The sequence below is a fragment of the Protopterus annectens genome, chromosome 2.part2 (genome assembly GCF_019279795.1).
Source record: "Protopterus annectens isolate FY-2018-M chromosome 2.part2, PAN1.0, whole genome shotgun sequence".
NCBI lineage: Eukaryota > Metazoa > Chordata > Ceratodontiformes > Protopteridae > Protopterus > Protopterus annectens.
In genome coordinates this window covers 732,674,898-732,696,741 of record NC_056730.1, presented here as the reverse complement: position 1 = coordinate 732,696,741, position 21,844 = coordinate 732,674,898, and the positions used below count along the sequence as shown (strand labels likewise).

Genomic DNA, 21,844 nt, shown 5'->3' with positions numbered 1-21,844 from the left:
GGAGCATCTATATCTACCCCTCTGAGGCCTGTCTGAAGTGAGAAAGGACCAATTTTTTGAAGGACAATTCTTGCTAAATCTAGGTGGCTGTACTTGTAAGAAATCTTTAACTGTTTGCATGGATTTCGCCTTATCCTCCATCTTTTTAATCACCTCTTCAGCTTTTGATCCAAACAAAACATTATGCTGAACAGGAGCATCAAATAATTTAGCCTTTACTTGTTCAGGTAAATTTTGTTCCTTTAGCCATGCATGCCTTCTAATGACTGTGCCAGAGGCCACAGCCCTACAAGAAGCCTCCAAGGCATCAAATCCACAGTGTAAACCATGCTTCCAAACCTGTTCAGTGGCATGCAATAAGTCATGTAATTCCTTATCATCTGCACAGGCAGAAATGGAAGTAAGCTTTTGTTTTAAGACAGACAAGAGAAATTGCTGGTATTTAAGCATATGAAACTGACAGTTTAAAGCCCTAATGGACAAAGTAGCAGAAGTGTACACCTTTTTGCCCCATCTTTCTAAGGATCGAGAATCCTTTTTAGTAGGAATGGGATTTTTGGCAGAAGCGGCCTTAACCCCCTTAGGACCCTGAGAAATGGTTTCAGGGTCAGCAGCAGGGTTCTTGTATAAAAACTGATGGGAATCAGGAACCCTGTAATATCTATCAGGCTTAACAGGAGCAGGAGGAAAAGAGTCAGGGGTTAAGTTAGCCTCCGAAAAGGCATCATCCACAATATCCAAAACAGGAGGAATAGCCAGGGGTCTATGTTGGGGAAGAAGAAGAAAATCCCTCAGTCTTTTCTTGGATTCCGAATACTCCTGTCCTTCCCAGTGGAAATGTTCCCTCATTTCATGCAAAGTTTCCCCAAAAGAGAAATCCTCAGGGGGAGAAGCTGAAGGAATGGATTCTTCAGCATCAGAATCCTCATAAGGAGGGAAAGAATATTCCTGATCAGAAGAAGAAACTGAGGAAACAGAAGCCTGATCAGAGGAATCATAATAAATATCCTGTCTTGGCCTTTTGTCTGGAGGGGGATGTGAACCCCTAATCATAGTAAGTAAATCCTCCGCCATCTTGAGTAACTGTTTCTGTGACTTGGGAGCCGGTTCAGAAGAGGCCTGTGTTGAAGTCTTTGATTTAGAAGGAGTCTTTGCCTTTGTCTTTGGCTTTGCCTTTACTAGTAGCTGAGCAGGCCTGAAAACCCCTTCGGAAGCCGGTAGCTGCACAGCGGCTCCGGACCCATCCGAAGGAGCATTGTCCGAAGGTCCTGCAACAGAAATATTTAAAGGCCTGGTTGACTCCTCATGAGAGTCCGTTTCGGCCATCGGTTCTGAAATGGCCGACGACAGGGGCTGCAAAAGCGCCTCACTGACGACGGCCGAACCTGAAGCTGGCTCCGCTTGCGCGCTATCACCAGATTTGGACCTCGGAGGCCTGTCTTTATCCTTGCGACGTTTGTGAACTCCGGTAGCCGGGACCGTATCCGACATTTTGTAGTTAAAGCGCCTACCGAAGTAATGAAAAGCAAAATCGTACCTTCGCTTAATTGTACATTGATTGAATCTAGCACAAAACCGACAACTAGCTACGTTGTGGTCAGGGCCTAAGCAAGGAATACAGTAAGAATGAAAATCCTTATGGGGTATTTGCTTCCCACATGAAATACAATTATTAACTTTTTCTGACATCGGAGTGGAGCAAGAAAAAAGTTTCCCCAACGGGGTACTTAGCTTTGAGTGGAGAAGTAAGTCTTCGGACCGAAGTATATAGAAAAATTCGTCAGGAGTCAGCCGACCGGTACTTGTGAACTGCTATCACCGCACGGCAAGAAAGACTGGAGAAGATGGTGTCGGCTGTCAGCTTTGTACTCCTGGCGCTCTGACGTCAGGGAGCATGGTTGAACAGCCGAAGCCAGACCCAGACTTTGGGATTCTGGCCGACCTGGGGCTGCCTGCCGGCAGGGGAGAACCCTACAGTCATGACTGCAACAGTGAAACACGATGAACATCCAACCCCTTCCAGGAACTAGCTTCATGACACTACCAGCTGGGTGTATGCTGAATGACACACTACAGGGTCTTTCATTGTAAATCATGAAGGAACTAGCACTGCATTAGCCGGGAGCCAAAGGAGGGCGAGTTTGAATGGAAATTCAAGTGAAGAGATTCTTTACAGATGTCTTGCTACACCATTCAATCCATTTAACATCAATAATAATAGTGTATCAGTGCCTGTGACTGCAGTGGTTAACTATGATGAACTGTTTAAGAATTTAGAAAACAAACTTGTGCTGCTTCAACGTTTACAATGGGACAACTTATTCTTTGAGAACTGCTTACTAAACCAACAAATTCTGAAAGGATTAAGAGTAATGAAACTGCCTGCTGGTAATAATCTGCCAAAAGGTTTGGTAGATAAATGGCTCAAGATTAATCAAAGAGCCGGAATGCAGTACATGGAAGTACTGTGCGAGTTCAACAAAGCCAAACTAGAATCTATTACAGAAAGTTAAAATGAACCATGCTAGATTAAAAGAGGTGACGTCAACTGATAATTTTGGGAGCAAAATGTATCTAATTCAAGATAATTTAGTCAAACTTAATGGCATTCTGAGTCAAAGAAAAATCAAAAAATTCCAAAGAGACCACAAAGATTATGCAGGGGGAGTGGCCATAGCATATGAGGCTCCCTTCACTCTGGAATAAAATCCCAGTCCATGTTAGGCAGAGCCCCTCACTGACTCTCTTCAAGAGAAATCTTGACGAGTGGATGGGATATCATAGGTTTACCCCGGGGGTCACTTCTGTGTCACTGCTAGACAGAGGCACAGTAAACTAAACCTTAAAATGGGAACAGTATACTCATTCCAAGGGGTGGCGAAAGCCAAACACACTCTGGCTAGGCTTATAAATGCCCTAGGGCAGATAGCCTAGTATGAACCTATGAACCTATGGGCTGAAACTGCAGAGCAAGAGAAGTGTCAGCAAGATGACGGAAGACGTAAATCTAAGCTTAGAGGAAGTTAACTCAGTGAGAAGGTCGGAGAGACTAAATAGTAAATCTAGTAAACAGGTTGCTAGTATTTCAAATGAAACAACAAAAGCAAACGATAAACAAAGTACAGTTGTGTACACTTACCATAAATGCAGATGTTCGAGTGTCTTCACTGTTGCAGTCATGACTGTAGGGTTCTCCCCTGCCGGCAGGCAGTCCTCGGTCGGCCAGAATCCCAAAGTCTGGGTCCGGCGTCCGCTGCTCAGCCATGCTCCCTGACATCAGAGCGCCAGGAGTACAAAGCTGGCAGCTGACGCCATGTTCTCCAGTTTTTCTTGCCCCAGATGTCAGGTATTCCAAAATGAGTAAAATCCCATACCCTTTGCAAATACACCTCAGTAGAAGGGTGAAGAAGGGAACTACACAAAAGAAAAAATAAGAGGGGACAGGAGGGAGGGTAACCCAGACTGCAACAGTGAAGACACTCGAACATCTACATTTATGGTAAGTGTACACAACTGTACTATGTTCATCGTGTTTCACTGTTGCAGTCATGACTGTATGGTTGAATCCCAAAGCAGAAGAAAAGGGAGGTGGTCATAAAGTAGAGGGGGTGGCTAAAAGGCCCTGCAAGACTGCAGAAGCAAAGCCTGCCCTAGACTTAGAGTAGAGAGGTAGATTGTAGTGCTTAGAAAAAGTATGCACTGAACTCCAAGTTGCAGCTTCCAAAATGTCTTTGGTAGGAACTCCCTGAGGAAGGCAGCTGAAGTGGCAGCAGCTCTGGTAGAGTGAGTCCTTATACTCCCTGGGATTTGCTTTCCATGGTGTGAATAACAAAATCTGATTCCATGAGCAATCCATTTAGAAATGGTCTGTTTTGAAATGGCTTTACCTTGGGAACTTGAAGCATAAGAAACAAACAATTGCTCTGATTTCCTGATGTCCTTGGTTCTATCCAGGTAAAAACGTAGTTGTCTGTGTACATCCAAGTAATGCAAGATCCTTTCCCCCCTATTTTGAGGACTGGGGAAAAAAGTTAGCAGGTGAATAGTTTGATTTAAAGCCACTTTGGAAACCACCTTAGGCATGAAAGTAGGATTAGTCCTTAAAGACACCCTGTCTTGGTGAAAAATAATATAAGGTTCCACAGCCATGAGAGCTTGCAACTCCGAAACTCTCCTGGCAGAGATCAGAGCTAACAGGATGGCTGTCTTCCAAGATAAAAACTTGATGTCAGATGTGGCAGCAGGCTCAAAAGGAGGTAAGGTGAGAAAAGATTGGAGGGTCTGTATGGAGGGTCTGTATTATAATGAGCAGAAATAGCAGAGGCATGTATCTTTATGGAAGGAAAAGAGACACCCTTATGTAAGAGGTCTGTCAGATAAAGTAAAATCAGAGGAATGTTAGGAATAAGAGGATCCGAATCCTGAGCCTGCATCCAGGTGCAAAATCTTTTCCATTTTCCTGCATAAGATTTTCTAGTGCTAGGACGTCTGGCTTCTAAAATGACATCCATAACCTGCTTGGGTAGGAGAGAATGAATCATAGACCCTGGATAAACCAGGCAGCCAGGTTGAGAGTTTTGACATGGGAGTGCAGAACTTGACCCTGGTGTTGGGACAGAAGGTTCGGAGTCTGAGGTAAAACCCAATGGGGCTCTAGAGAAAGGTTTTTCAGAGTTGGGTACCAAAACTGTCGAGGCCAATTTGGGGCCAGTAAAATTATCATCTTGGGCTTGTCCTGTTTGATCTTTAATAACACCCGTGGAAGAAGAGGTAGAGGCGGGAAGGCATACCCCGAGAGGTTTCTCCAACTGAATGATAGCGCATCCACTTTCCAAGCTAGTTCGTGGAATGTCCTTGTGCAAAAAATCTGTAGTTGATGATTGAGGTGGGATGCAAAGAGGTCTATGTGAGGACATCACCAGACTACTGTAATCATCTTGAATATTTCGGTGTCCAGCATCCATTCGTGTGGGTCTGACAGGTTCCTGCTCAGACTGTCTGCCAGGATGTTTTGCTTCCCTGGTAGAAACTGAGCTTGAAGGTCCAGTTTGTAAGCTAGAGCTGTGTTCCATAGATTCATGGCTAGTCTGCAAAGGGGATAGGAATGTGATCCCCCTTGCTTGTTTATGTACCACATAACTGTGGTGTTGTCTGTCCGTATCAGTAGCTGTCCTGGTTGTAGAAGATTCCTGAAGGCCAATAGAGCGTTCTGAACGGCTAACATTTCCTTTAAATTGATATGCAGGTGCCTCTGATCCTTTGTCCAAAGGCCCTGCAGACAGTTGCCCTGCAAATGGGCTCCCCATGCATAATCCGAGGCGTCCGTGGTTAGTATCTGACTGGCTGGAGGCAGGCTGAAGGCCTTCCCTTTGTTTTGAGTACATGCCTTTGACCACCAAAGGAATTCCTTTTGAAGACAAGGCAGGACAGTGATCTGTATGTCTAAACTGTGGCAATGCTGAGACCATACACTTTTTAGGTACCGCTGTATTTTCTTCATATGTAATCTTGCATATGGTATGAGAAGGATGCAGGAGGCCATGTAACCCAAAGCCTGCAGGAATTTCCTTGCAGATAGCCGAGTTAATGATGCCAAGGTTTTGAAAGTTGAAGCCAGCTATAATTGTTTTTCGTATGTCAGAAATGCCATCTGGGTTGTTGTGTTTAGAAGAGCACCCAGAAAAGTTATCTGTTGTGAGGGTGTCAAATTTGACTTTTTTATGTTTACAGTGAATCCCAGGAACTTGAGAAGTTTTTGAACAAATTCTAGATGCTGGAGTAAGACATCCTTGCTGTCTGCCTGAATAAGACAGTTGTCCAGATAAGGGTAAATTTGAATTCCCTTGAGTCTGCAATAAGCTACTACTGGAGCCAGGCATTTGGTGAAGACCCTGGGCGCAGTACACAATCCAAAGGGCAGCGCAGAGAATTGATAGTGCCTCGATCCGGCCTTGAACCTGAGGTATTTTCTGCACTCCTGCCTGATGGGAATGTGTAAATAAGCCTCCTTTAAATCCAAAGTTACCATCCATGCATTTTTGGTCAGCATTGGAAGTAGCTGCTGTAGAGTAAGCATCTTGAATTTTGGTATTTCGAGAAAAGTGTTCAAGACTGACAGATCCAGAATGGGCCTCCATGAATTTTGCTTTCTGGGGACTAGAAAGAGCCTTGAGTAAAAACCTTGTCCCATCTCTGAAAGTGGAACCAGTTCTATGGCTTTCATAGCCAAGAGGGCTTCCACCTAGTTTAAGGCCTCTAACCATTGATGCTTTGGTAGATCCGGCCATCCGCTTGGTCTTGGCAGGGTATGAAAATGGAATCTGTAACCTCTTGAAACCACATCCAGAACCCACTTGTCTTGGGTTATATGAGTCCAATTTAGGTGAAAAAGAGAAAGTTTTCCTCCGAGAGGGGCTTCCAGGCAAGAAGTTCCTGCAGCCCAACAGAGGGAGTCATTGAGCCTGCTTTCTATGTGCTTGCGACCTGTCCTCTCCTCCCCTAGGGGTGGAAGCAGTCCACTGTTTTGGTCTATAAGAGGCTTGCGTTTGGGGCCTTCCTCGGGAGCGTCTGCATCTACCCCTCTGAGGCCTGTCTGAATTGGGAAAGGACCAATTTTTAGTAGGCCAATTCCTACTAAATCTGGGTGGCTGTACTTGTAAGAAATCCTTAACCGTTTGCATGGATTTTGCCTTGTCCTCCATCTTCTTTATCACCTCTTCAGCCTTAGATCCTAACAAAACATTATGTTGAACAGGAGCATCCAATAACTTAGCTTTTACTTGATCGGGCAAGTTTTGTTCCTTTAACCAAGCATGCCTTCTAATGACTGTGCCAGAGGCAGCAGCCCTACAAGAAGCCTCCAAGGCATCAAAACCACAGTGTAAACCAGGCTTCCCTACTTGTTCAGTGGCATGCATTAAGTCATGTAATTCCTTATCATCTGCACAAGCGGAAATGGAAGTTAGCTTTTGTTTCAAAACAGACAGAAGAAATTGCTGGTATTTCAGCATATGAAATTGACAGTTTAAAGCCCTAATAGATAAAGTTGCAGAAGTGTACACTTTTTTGCCCCATCTTTCTAAAGATCTGGAATCCTTCTCAGTGGGAATGGGGTTTTTAGCAGTAGCGGCCTTAACCCCCTTTGGGCCCTGAGAAATGGTTTCAGGATCAGCAGTAGGGTTCTTGTATAAAAACTGGTGGGAATCAGGAACCCTATAATATCTGTCTGGCTTAACAGGAGCTGGAGGAAGAGAGTCAGGAGTTAAGTTAGCCTCCGAAAAAGCATCATCCATAATATCCAAAATAGGAGGGATAGCCAGGGGTCTATGTTGGGGAAGAAGAAGAAAATCCCTAAGTCTTTTCTTAGATTCCGAGTACTCCTGTCCTTCCCAGTGAAAATGTTCCCTCATTTCATGTAAAGTTTCCCCAAAAGAAAAATCCTCAGGGGGAGAAGCTGAAGGAATGGATTCCTCAGCATCAGAATCCTCATAAGGAGGGAAAGAATAATCCTGGTCAGAAGAAGAAACTGAAGAAACAGAAGCCTGATCAGAGGAGTCATAATACAATTCCTGCCTTGGCCTTTTATCTGGAGGGGGATGTGAACCCCTAATCATAGTAACTAAGTCCTCCACCATCTTAAGTAACTGTTTCTGAGACTTGGGACCCGGATCAGAAGACGCCTGGGCTGTAGTCTTTGATTTGGAAGGAGTCTTTGCCTTTATCAGAAGCTGAGTAGGCCTGAAAACCCCTTCGGAAGCCGGTACCTGCACAGCGGCTCCAGACCCATCCGAAGGAGCATTGTCCGAAGGTCCTGCAACTGAAATATTCAAAGGCCTATTTGGCTCCTCGTGGGAGTCCGTTTCGGCCATCGGTTCCGAAATGGCCGACGACAGGGGCTGCAAAAGCGCCTCACTGACGACGGCCAAACCTGAAGCTGGCTCTGCTTGTACAATATCGTCTGATTTGGACCTCAGAGGCCTGTCTTTATCCTTGCGTCGTTTGTGAACTCCGGTAGCCGGAAGCGTTTTCGACGACATTTTGTAATTAAAACGCCTACCGTAGTAATGAAATGCAAAATCGTACCTTCGTTTAATAGTACGTTGATTAAATCTAGCACAAAACCGACAACTAGCTACGTCTTGTTCAGGGCCTAAGCAAGGAATACAGTAAGAATGAAAATCCTTATGAGGTATTTGCTTCCCACATGAAATACAATTATTAACTTTTTCTGACATCGGAGTGGAGCAAGAAAAAAGTTTCCCCAACGGGGTACTTAGCTTTGAGTAGGAGAAGAAGTCTTCGGACTGAAGTAAGTTTAGAAAAAATTGTCAGGAGTCAGCCGACCGGCACTTGCCAACTGCTATCACCGCACGGCAAGAAAGACTGGAGAACATGGCGTCGGCTGCCAGCTTTGTACTCCTGGCGCTCTGACGTCAGGGAGCATGGCTGAGCAGCCGACGCCGGACCCAGACTTTGGGATTCTGGCTGAACGAGGACTGCCTGCCGGCAGGGGAGAACCCTACAGTCATGACTGCAACAGTGAAACACGATGAACATCATGTGTCAGCAACTAAAAGCTCCAAACAATTAGTAAGACCGAAAGTGAGAGGGGCGAACGCTAATACTAATACAGCCCAAACAAAAGAAATAGCAGGTCTGCAAAATAATGACCATCAACAAGTTGTTGAAATCTATCAAAGGGTGAACAATCACGATAGAACTTGGGCCCAAGTAACAGCAAGTGGCAGGAATAGAAGGTTTAAAAATTACAATAAGCAGTCAAAAAACAGTTACGCACAAGCAAACCAATACAAGAAGCATTGGAAGAAAACGAACCAAGCAAGGATGATAGGTATTGTAAATTTTAAAATTGTTAACCTCTCGAAGTATGAACTATCTAGAGACGAATGTCTGGTATTAAGTAAACGTTGGAACTTTGCTCCAGCTCAGAGAGCTGACAAACTAGCTACAATAAGTGAATTGAGAGATTATGTTAGATGTTTAAACTTTGATATCATGTTTGTAATGAAGTAAAGGGTGAATTTTACAAACCCAGTTGTTTTAACCCGCCATTATGTAAGGAATTAGAAATGTTTTTAAATGTATGTGAAGCACAAATAGTTGAAACACTGGATAATAAGGCTGTATTTAAATATTATAACTTGACAAAAATGAGAAAGAATGTTTTGACAAATTATATAAAAATTATGAATTATTGATATTTATATGTCTGATAAAGGGGGATCTTTTGTGGTATTGAATAGGGAGAGTATGAGAGAAAAATTGGTGATATGTTAACAGATAAAAAATTCTATAAAAAAGTTACATTTAAAGATGTTAAAAAGGGATATGCTCTCATAGATTCCTGTATAGAAGAATGGTTTTGCACAGACAGAATCGATGAAAAAACAAGAAGGAATCTAACTAACACCAATCCTAAAGTAAGTAGGATCTTTGGTATACCAAAGATCCACAAAAATCTAGATCATCTTCCACTAAGGCCTACTGTTGCAAGTGCTAAGAGAAAGACTGAAGGCCTAACAGTTTTTGTAGATAAATATCTACAAAAAGTGGTACTAAAAATATTACATATATAAGAGATAGCTTTGATTTCCTCAATAAAATAGAGAAAGTAGAAGTAAATGACAGATTTGTTAGTTACTTTGGATATTAATTTCCTTTATACCATGATCCTGAATATAGATGGCATGGAAACTGTGAGAATTGAGCTCTTAAGATCTAGAATGTTTTCCTCGGATATGAAAGGACTGCTTATGGAAATGACTGACTTAGTGTTAAGTTACAACTACTTAGAGTTGTATGAACAAATTTATGTGCAAACAAACGAGGTGGATATGGGAGCAGTTTTAGCCCCCAGTTATGCCAATGTATTTATGCAAAGGTGGGAGACAGCTAATATAATCAACAGTGAACATAATAAATACATATTAAAGATGGTTCGGTTTATTGAGGATGTCTTTTTAATATGGAGAGGTCCTATAGATACTCTAGAAGATTTTTTAAAATATATTAATAATGTGTGTTCTTATCTTACATTTACACACAACTATGATATGTATAGAATTAACTATTTCGACCTCACTATTTATAAGGAAGGCAATAGATCGATATCCAAAATTTATAAAAAGGATTTCCAGAACAACACGTATTTACACTATTCTAGCCTTCACCCTAAGAAAACTAAATTAAACATAGTTAAAGGTCAGTTAAAAAGAATAAGCAGTCTTACCAAGAACGATCATGAATTTTTACAAGAAGCTGTGAACTTTTGTAAGAGAATGGAGTATACAGGTTATCCAAAAAAAAAGGATATGAACAGTATGTTACATAAAGTAATAGATGAAAGAGGAACTGCTAATGGTGATAGAATGAAGAGAAAATAATATACTCATAGGACAGCACTATCAGTACAAAATAGTGTTGATTCTAAAGCTATAAAAAGTATTATAGGTAGAAATTGGGGAATTTTCAAAGCTAATAATGAAATAATTAATAAGATAGGTACAGGGCCTAGGTTTGTTCAAAACAGAGCTAAAAACTATAAAGATTTATTTCAGAGTAAACTTAATAGATGTATACCAGTTGAAGGTAGAAAATAGATGATTAAGTGTTTCAACTGTAATATATGCAACTATTTATATACTAATTCCAGTGAAATTGAAGTGGGTAACTACACAGTTAGAATACCAGGAGTTTTTTTCATGTAAGAGCAAAATTGTAGTTTAATTAATAATGTGCACGGATTGTCATGCGTTTTATGTAAGAAGAACCACCAGGGAGCTCAACAGAAGAACTTATGAGCGTAAGTATGCTATTGCCAGTGGTGACGACAAAAATGCCATGTGTAAACATTGTAATGAAAATAAATGTAAAGTCAATTTAAAATGTTTAGTGTTGGAAGCACTGAAAAACATCAATATTATTATTAATATAAAGGAAGAATTAAGATGGCTGGAATACTGCTGGCAAGTAAAATTAAATGCATGTTTTTTCCCTGGTCTTAATAACAGAGAGGAATTTGTTATGTATTTGAAAAGAAAGGGGCTAAAACACTGATTTTTTTTTTAGAGATCTTTCATTTATCATGATAGTTTTTAGATATGTTTTATCATGCGACTAGGTATCTTAGGTTAGACTGGATGGTGTTTTGTGTGATGCATCTCACGTAGGGTATTTAATGTATTCATTTAATGAAAAATTTGAGTCTGAAGAAGTCTCTGTGAGTTAAAGGAGATGAAAGCGTTAACTGAAGTTATTGTTTTTCCAGTAAAGTGTGTCGGTGAACCTACAGATACTGCATTTTATTTTTTAGTTTTATCTCACACATCACCTATACACACTTGTTAAAGCTTCAAGAAAAATCAGTGCTCATGTAATCATTTTCCAAGTGTTTACTGCATTAATGCACGTATAATTCTTTCATGTAAAAACAAATTATTCTAAGCAGACAACTTATGTTAAATATGATGAATTGTTACCTTGTGCCAGACTCTTGGCAGATTCCTCATACTTCTTATCATAAAAAGCACATATTCCAAGGCCAATGTTACCAGGTCCACTTTTGGGGTCTATTTCATGAAGCCTGGAATAACACAACTTAGCCTCTGAACTGGAACATCCTGCAAAAATATGATAACATAACAATAGCACTGAGCAGAAGAAATCAGTACATTTTTAAATGGTCGATACATGTAATGCATCTCAAGATAAGTTTTACATTAACAGGTAAAATCTCTTCCACACGTGGAGAACCTTGCTTTCCAATACTGAGAGTAACATACATTGGAAATCAAAGTAGTACAAACCCCCAATGAAACAATGCATTTTGGCTACTCTACCATGAATTAAAAAAAAACAACAGCAGTTATCTGCAACTAAACTTTATCCTGCCTTGGAAGCAACTGTGTTAAATGAGGAAAAACAAAGCAAGAAGAAATAAAACAGGGTGATTGTGATGCTCAGTACTTTCCAGCACAGGTAACTTATGCCTCAACCTAACAGAAAAAAGTTTGTGCACTGCTACTTGCACAAAATGTCCAGTAAGGATTATTCATAATGTCATTCATCAAAAATAAGTGTTATAATATATCACATAAATTTCTAAATTTCAACAGTCAAAATTCATCAACAATATAATTTATTAAGCATAAATGTGTACTCTAAACCATAATTATTGCAAAATATCCATTTCACATGTGAAAAGTCTTTAAAATGCAATCAACCTGACGTGTCTTACTGCCAAGTCAGCCTGACAAAGGATGCAAAGGAAATGAGTTTGCCCATGACTGTAGTGAACCAATTTGTCTGGAGGGTTTGGTGCTGCACAGAAAGCAGGGGATGGGAGAGAATATACGTGGTCATTGAACAGCCTGCCTTTCCTGAAATGAGGGGAGTGGAGGGATTAGATGCTGTGGAAACAAGAGTCATCAGACTAGAAACAAAATATCACAGTGAAATAGCCCTCCGTAACCTAGCATACACAGAGAGCTCTACAGATCTGTCAGGTACTACAAGCTCTCAACAGGTTAGGTAAAGGAAGTGTAATGTTATAAAATGACATCATACACTGTGATAGCCTTGTCATGCTGCTATTGCTCCTAAAAAGGAACACATGGGTTGCAGTGCAATATTCATGTAAGAGGACAGCACAGAAGAAAAGAAAATGATGTCCCAGTAACAGCAAAAAGATGTAGGCTAAGCTAAGCATGTCACATGATGTTAGCCTATCAGAAGATACTATCTTACAACAAAGTCTCACTCGGTCTCTTTTTTTACTCTGAAATTCTGTATTCCCCAGATATAAGCAATGGTTCTGCACCAAATTATTGAATGCTTAAAATGTCTGTGTTGTCAAGAATGAAATCCAGCAAACTCTAGGAGAATGGTGGATTAATAAAAAACTAGAGGGGAAATTACAATATATATATATATATATATATATATATATATATATATATATATATATATATATATACCCAACTCTAGTACTTAAAGCACATTGTAAGATAAAAGAAATACAAAGTAAGTTTTATGGTGACGCAGAGAACTAATCACTATTCTATCTGTACCATCAATTCAAAGAACATAGTGTTTTAGTAACATCAGCAGTCCTTAAAATATTTAAAATCAAAAAACTTACAAACTGTAAAAATTACAGATGTATTAATAAACATTATGTTCTACTGCATAGAATACCTTCAAAATAGTACTATTCATGTAAAAACCTTTTACACATTTGCAAATTCATAAAGAAAATTAAAATCACTTTTAACACAAAAATGATTAAAATGAAACAAAATAAAGTATTACGAATGAACCTGGTCATCATTCAAAACAACAACAAAATAAGTGAAGTTTCCTGTACATGTATTTGCTGCCTGCATTAAGAGTATGTTTAGACATTTTATAACAAAGGGAAGTGACTAAGCTAAGCACGGTTATCAGGCACTGTGAACTAAAACTTTACTAAGCATACAAAATAAGTGGTCTCTGGAAAAAAACGTTTTGTAGTTTTTTTTTTCAAAGTTTGTAAGAAATAGTAAAAAAAAATTATAATTTTCCCCATGTTTTAAGTATACAAGAGTGAATAACTTTAAAAACAAAAGAATCTGTACTGTCTACCAAATGACTGTTTCACCAAAAGTGAAATGGACGAGCACACTTTCGCGAAAGTGCTTTTCACCGAAAAAGCACTTTTGTGAGTGTGTGCTAAAAAAAAAAAAAGAGAGAGAGAGAAAAATGTGGGGAAATGGATGTTGCTGAGATTGTAGCACAGTGGGGATAAGGGAATATTCCCTTTTTCCTACTGTAGTGCGATCTTGGAGTGAGAATATAAAAGTGGGGGGGGGGGGCTGCCCCCCTGTGTAAACGTGAGTTCTATTTTTTTTTTTTTTTTTTTAATTTTGTTAATTATAATTTTTTTGCACACTTTAGTGAAGGTGCTTTTTCGGTGAAAAGCACTTTTGCTAAAGTGTGTTCAGCAGTTTTACTTTTGGTTAAAAGCGCTTTCGTTCAAGAGTCCTAGATCCAAACAAACATACATACTTAGCCAGAAATCCTGTTCATTTCCCAGTTAAAGTGGTGTCTCGTTTAAAATTAACCTTCTAAATATTTTAATTTGTAAACAACTGAAAAAAACTGTCATTTTGTACATGTTCTTTTTCAATAAGTACAACATATTTTATAACATTAAGAACAGTGAAATACTGTAAAACAGAAATGTAGTAAAATCAATGAAGAAACCTAGACTGCCAGGTACAGTATATCAATACCTTGTATGCTGGTGTGGAAGACACTTGAAACTCATGGCTCTAACACTTATAACACTCCTACAACCCTTTTAATATACAAAATTATTAATATCACAGGACAATAGGAGATTACTAGGCTAATGGCCCTGGGGCCCTTACAAGCCTAGCCAAGAGTTTAGCCCCAAAAAAGAAACCTCAGTCAGCACCTGTCACCCCTGTCAGTGAGGCACACAGATGGAACCCCTGGGACAAATGTGTCATTTCCCATCCACTCATCAAAGTTGCACTTGAAGAGGGTCAGTTAGGTACTCTGTTTGATGTGTATGGGAAGTCTATTCCAGAGACGGGGCAGCCTCTGTGAGACAAACCTGTCTCTTCAGTAGGTTTTCTTGATGTCTCATATCAGATTTAGGCCTTTTGAGTGGGTAAAGTGCGAGCAATTAGGCTTACGGATATGGAGCATCTCTAGTAGGGCGGGGTCCGAGATTGCCTTGTAGGCAAGACAGAGATCTCCTCTGAGCAATCTGTACAATACAGAGTAGTGTGATAGTGATTTGAGCCTGTCCACAGAGGACAGGTGTTGGATGCCATGGATTCTCTTTGTAAGGTATTTCTGTGGCCTTTCCAGTTGGTGCAGGTGTTTGGACAGGTACATACCAAACGGGGGATTACACTTAATTACTGGCCTAATGAGGGAGGAGTACAGAGAAATAACCTCCTTTTCCTGGATGCAATCCCTTTACTTATGAGGTGAACCAAGTAAAAGGCGTTTCTGACCACTGCCGCTAGATGATGGTCGAATGTTAGATTGTTGTCAACCTGTGTACCCAGGTCTCTCACCACAGGTTGTGTGCTGAGGGGGTTACCGTTGATGTGGTAATGAGTAAGGGCTGTGTTTTTTCCGAGTGGCATGATACATTTTTTTGGATTTAACCTAAGGCCATGACATTGGCACCATTCATTTGTTGCTGTGAGACCCTCTTGCAGTATGTTAGGGAGTCCATGACCGCACCCAACATACAGTTGTCTGCAAACTTGGTCAGCCACAGGCCTTTTGTCTTTGCCTAGACCTCTGAGAAGTAGATGCCAAACAATAGGGGTCCCAGGACAGCTCTCTGGGGAACACACCACTAGTGACAGGTCTGCTGTCAGAGGTGGAAGCACCTATTTTGACCTTGTGGGTCCTATTGATGAGCCAGATGGCCACCCCACCTGATGAGATAGGGATTTATGCCAAGCTGTGTTGGTTTTTCGATGATGCCAGAGTGGGAATTGTGTCAAAAGGTTGGCCAAGTCAAGGTAAGCTCTATGTACTGCCTTTCCCTCATCCAGGGCCTTGATGACCATCTCCAAGAAGTCAACCAGGTTCAAAAGGCAAGATCTGTTCTTGCAAATCCGAACTGGGTGGGGTCAAGTGCTTGGAGATTGCCTATGTCCTTGTTTATGAGATCCATAATAATATGCTCTATGGCTTTACAGATCAGACTCGTCAAGCTAATGGGTCAATAGTTTCCAGGGTCAGTAGTGGCACCACCTTTGTGCAAGGGGATGATAATGGCAGTTCTCCACTCTGCTGGAATGAAGCCTGTACTTAAGCTATGGCTGAACAGGATGTGCAAAGGCAAAGCTAGCTCTTGCTGGAGATGGTGCAGAATGCAGCCTGGGATACTATCAGGACCCATGGAAGCTGTGCTCTTTGTCTTGGATAGGCCGTTTAACACTTGCTCTATGGAGATGTGAGGTGTGGGAAAAGTTATCGGGGATGTCGAATGGGCCTTTGATAGGGAACAGGGGGGTGATGTTTGTGCTGAACCTATCTGCTAGCAGGTTAACTAAGTCAACAGGATCAGTGTACTGTTAAGTACTAATTCAGAACAAACCTTGGCTTTGCCATGAAGATTCCTGACGTAACTGAAGAAGGCCTTGTGGTTTCCCTTTGTTTCGGAGGCTAGTTTCGATTCATAATTGGCTTTGGAGGTTTTCACTAGTGATCTAATTTGCTTGTTGAGGCTAAGGAAGGAGTTTTTCCAATTGGGAAGTTGTGCCTTTTTACCCTTGGACAACAGTTTCTTCCTTTTGTTGTAAAGCCTGTTGAAAGAGAATGTCCACCAGACATGTTTGTGTTTCCTTGAGGAGCGTATGGCTGAGTCTACAGTTGTACAGGTGCTTGTATACTGCAATGGCATACTGTTCAGCATAGTTGTCTGCATCCTCTGGGGAGGGATGGTGGTGTGAAGCTACTGATACCTTCCGTTAGGAGGTTTTAGTCAGCTTTTGAGAAGTTTTTTAGCCTGGTTATGGCTGGGCGGGATAGAAACTTTGAATGAGACAGACAGATGATCTGATCTTACCAGTGAAGAGCTTACTATGGGAGTGATGTAGCGGTTGTCCATGTTGGTGAGAACCAAGTCCAGTATGTTATCTCCCCTTGTGGGGGACGAGACAGGCTGGTCTAGTGCATTAGAACTGATGAAGTCAAGGAATCTTTGGGTGAGTGCATTAGTGCAGGAATAGTTTACTCAGTCTATGGTGGGATAGCTGAAGTCATCAAGGATCACGGTGTTAGGGGGTACCTTCATGGAGTCAAGTAGGTCCAAGTAGGAGGAGTGGGTGCCCTGAGTTATGAAGGGGGGTCTACAGCTGGCTATAACTTGGATGGGTATCTTAACTGTCAGTTGCACCTGGAGTAGTTCTAACGCATCATGCTGACAAACCAGTCTGGAGGTATGCTCGTCTTTAATGAAGATAGAGACTCCACCACCCTTAGTCTTCCCGACATCATTTTGGGGTAGGAATGTGTGGAATGAGGTATAGCCTGGTAAGGCAGGGGTGCAGCCCTGAACCAAGTTTCCATGACTGCACAGATGTCGGCATCTTCCAGTGTGAGGAGAGCCTTCATTGAGTGCATTTTCAGGTCAAGTCTCCTATGGTTAAGCAGCATGACCTTCAATTTGCTTTTTGACAGATCTTTTATGTTGGAAGATTTGTCTTTGGGACATTGGCTATACAATGGGGAGGCAAGAGCCTTGGCCAGAATCCAGAATCCCAAAGGTAACAGGTGGAGGCCATCTCAGGCAAAGCTGCTTCTTCTTCTACTTTCGGCTGCTCCAGTTAGGGGTCGCCACAGCAGATCAACTGTTTCCATTTCCTCCTGTCCTCTGCATCTTGCTCTGTCACACTAGCCACCTGCATATCCTCTCTCTCCACATCCATGAACCTTATCTTAGGCCTTCCTCTTTTCCTGTTACCTGGCAGCTTCATCCTTAGCATCTTTTTCCCAATATACTCTGCATCCCTCCTCAGCACCTGTCCAAACCAACGTAATCTTGCCTCTCTGGCTTTGTCTCCAAGCCTTCCAACCTGGGCCGACCCTCTAATATACTTATTTCTAATCCTGTCCATCCTCGTCACACCCAGCGCAAATCTTAACATCTTCAACTCTGCCACGTCAAGCTCCGACTCCTGCCTTTTTGTCAATGCCACTGTCTCCAACCCGTATAACATAGCTGGTCTCACTACCCTCTTGTAGACCTTCCCTTTCACTCTTACTGGTACTCGTCTGTCACAAATTACTCCTGACACTCTTCACCACCCACTCCATCCTGCCTGTACTCTCTTCTTCACCTATCTTCCACACTCACCATTACTTTGAACTGTTGATACCAAGCACTTAAACTCATTCACATTCACCACCTCTACTCCCCTGCATCCTCACCATTCCTCTATCCTTCCTCTCATTCACACACATATATTCTGTCTTAGTCCTGCTGACCTTCATTCCTCCTCATATCTCCACCTCTCCAGGGTCTCCTCCACTTGTTCCCTACTCTCACTACAGATCACAATATCATCTGCAAACATCATAATCCACGGGGACTCCTATCTGATCTTGTCTGTCAACCTGTCCATCACCATTGCAAATAAGAAAGGACTCAGAGCTGATCCTTGATGTAATCCCACCTCCACCTTAAACGCATCCGTCGCTCCCACCGCAGACCTCACTGCTGTCACACTACCCTCGTACATATCTTGTACCACTCTTACATACTTCTCTGACACTCCCAACTTCCTCATACAATACCACAACTCCTCTCTAGGCACCCTGTCATATGCCTTCTCTAAATCCATAAAGACACAATGCAACTCCTTCTGACCTTCTCTGTACTTCTCCATCAACACTCTCAGAGCAAACATCGCATCTGTAGTGCTCTTTCCTGGCATGAAACCATACTGCTGATCACTAATCATCACCTCCCTTCTTAACCTAGCTTCCACTACTCTTTCCCATAACTTCATGCTGTGACTGATCAGTTTAATCCCTCTGTAGTTACTACAGCTCTGCACATCACCCTTATTCTTAAAAATCGGTACCAAAACACTTTTCTCCATTCCTCAGGCATCCTCTCACTTTCCAAGATTTCATTAAACAATCTAGTTAAAAACTCTACTGCCATTTCACCTAAACACCTCCATGCTTCCACAAGTATGTCATTTGGACCAACAGCCTTTCCGTTCTTCATCCCCTTCATAGCTATCCTTACTTCCTCCTTGCTAATCCACTGCACTTCATGATTCACTATCCGCACATCATCCAAACTTCTCTCCCTCTCATTCTCTTCATTCATCAACCCCTCAAAGTACTCTTTCCATCTGCTCAACACACTCTCCTCACTTGCGAGTACGTTTCCCTCATTATCCTTTATCACCCTTACCTACTGCACATCTTTACTAGCTCGGTCCCTCTGTCTAGCCAATCGGTACAGGTCCTTTTCCCCCTCCTTAGTGTCCAACCTTTTATACAACTCTTCATACGCCTTATCCTTAGCCTTCGCCACCTCTCTCTCTGCCATGCACCTCATCTCCTTATACTCTTGTCTATTTTCTTCATCTCTTTGACAATCCCACTTCTTCCCAACCTCTTTCTCTGTATACTCTCCTGTACTTCTTCATTCCACCACCAGGTCTCCTTGTCCTTCTTCCTCTTTCCAGATGTCACACCAAGCACCCTTCTAGCCATCTCTCTTACTAGCTCTGCTGTAGTTACCCAGCTATTCGGTAACTCTTCACTGCCACCCAGTGCCTGTCTTAACTCTTCCCTGAACATCACCTCACAATTACCCTTTTTCAATTTCCACCATTTGATCCTTAGTGCTGCCCTCACACGCATCCTCCTCTTCTTGATCACCAATGTCATCCTACAAACCACCATCCTATGCTGCCTAACTACACTTTCCCCTGCCACCACTTTACAGTCTCCAATCTCCTTCAGATTGGCCCTTCTACGAGGCCTATCAACCTCGTCATCCAAGGCAGACAGATACTGGATCCCCTTGGAATGACACCAGAAACTAAACCAATTATTGAAGTCAATTATTTTTTGTCATTATTGTGGCATCATTCTCAGTGAATGTTGGATGCTGCTTAGGTCTAGGGTCAAACCTGCCTGGAACACACACTCTGAGAGCTCAATCATGTCTCTCTTCATATAGTCCAGGGAGGTATGTCTGAAGTCATTCACACCAACATGGACAATGACAGTCATACTTGTACCTGTTGTGGAGAGACTTAATTGCGTGTGCGAAGCGGCAGATTCTGGCACCTGACAGACAACTGACCGTGACCTTCTCCTTGTTGAGCCTGGTGAGAGGGACATCGGTGTCTCTCACAACTGAATCACCAATGACTAGCATTTATTATTGTTATGCTTTACAGGCTGTGTTAGTTTATTGCTATGCCTTATAGGCTGCGTTTGTGAGACACTGGTGTGCTGTCTGCTGCGTGTGGAATGTTTGTGAGTGTGTTTTGGAGGTCTCTGTTGTTTAGGTAAGTTTTTATTGAGGACCTCTGCATAGGTGGGTGGGTGTTGTGCTTGGCTATGTGATGTGGGTGGTGTGGTGTTTGTGCTGGCAATCTTCTCTTTGTCAGGAGTACTGACTGTGGCATGAGAGAGGGTGGTTTCCATGTTACTGATGTTGATACATTTCTCGCAAGTAGAAGAAATATGTGCTAGGAGAAGAGGGCTGTCAGTGAACATGAGGTAGTTGCTACACTGTCTCAGTATGTCCATGTTGACCATGCTGGCAGCAGAAACTGATGGGAATTGTCCAGACATAGTGTTCTGAATACCTGGGCGGACTTTTGGAGTGAGGGCTTTGATAAAGGTTTGTCCACAAGAGTGTAGACCACAAAAAAACTTCTTAAAAGTAAAATAACTGGCATGAAGCCCAAGTGCTAAAACCAAAACTAAGAGGCTTAGAATAACAGATAAATTTAATCAGGCTACTAACAGGCAGTAATAAATGCAGCAGAATACAATCAAGCAGCAAACCAAAATAAGGTAATAAAAGTAGGAAGAACACAATTACAGTAAAAGCAGCTGAATAAAGCATATTTTTTGTCAAGTGGAGAGGGAGGAAACAGCAGATAATTCAAGATTAAGAAACTAAGGGGTTGGCCTTCCCAAATGTTCTCTCTGTACACGGTAGAATGAGCTGATGAGATGAGATGGGACTGGGAGGAGTGTCCAAAATCAAAGAAGCAAAGGGGTATCCCTTCCCAAATGACCTCAATGTAGAGTGAGCAAATGAGATGCGACTGGGAGGAGTGTCCAAAATCAGATTTACAGCAGGGACGGGCAATTCCAAAGCCACCAAGTTTAAGAATACAATAACACTAGAACGGGAGGGTGGGAAAAACAAAATGCAGACATGGACCAGCAAAATTCAATCAAGCAAATAAATAAATGCAGTACAGTTTTGTTAACAAAATGCAGAGACCAGTAACATTCAATCGAGCAAATAAATAAATGTAGTACAGTTTTATTAACTATCAATGAAACAGATCAAGCGCAAAAAAGTATATTTATATCAGCTTTGTATATCCAGATGGTTAGAGAATCAATCACAGCCAACTACAAGGAAGCAGCTCTGATACTGATCACTAACAGTTGTACTTCCCTTCCTCTACATCAACTCTTTATACCAACAACATTCCTACTTATGGGGTGAAATTAAAATGTTTGCGTAATGTATAGTGCATCATTTTTTGCTTACTGCAATTCTACTTAATATCACATGTTACATGTGCTCATACATATCATGTCATATCAGGTCTCTAACAGCTCAAGGCCAAGCCCTATCCCACAAGCTGCCAAATGGAGTAGAAACCTATCCCAGATTTCGAAGAAATCATACATCCAGGGTAAGAGGAAACGTCTTCAAGAAAACCAAAACCAACCAAGTGATACCTCTAGTGCTTCCAGACATAGGAAGGGGGTAGGAGGGAGGGTCATAATAATGAAGGAGAGAGTAACAACTCACATGGAATGTTATGGTAAGTACATAACTTCTTAATGTGAAGTTGTTCAATCTCACCTTCATTCTTACTGATGGGTAGCATCCCCAGCACCACAATCTTGGGTGGCTCACGGGAGTACCTGCTTCAGGACAGTAGATCCCAATGAAGCTCTGTTCCTAGAGGCCTTGTCCACTTTGTAATGAGATATAAAAATATATGGATTTGACCAGGTAGCAGCTGCACAAATAAAATCTATAGGCAACCTGGTCAACAAGACT

General features: G+C 41.7%; 1 protein-coding gene across 1 annotated transcript in view; it reads right to left on the bottom strand.

The window, feature by feature from the left end:
* Positions 1-21,844, bottom strand: part of TTC37 (tetratricopeptide repeat domain 37) — a 2,356,248-nt gene that overhangs the window by 1,711,275 nt on the left and 623,129 nt on the right. Inside the window, exon 9 of the mRNA XM_044064132.1 lies at positions 11,499-11,639. Coding sequence (XP_043920067.1) covers positions 11,499-11,639 — 141 coding nt within the window. The remainder of the gene's footprint in view (positions 1-11,498; positions 11,640-21,844) is intronic.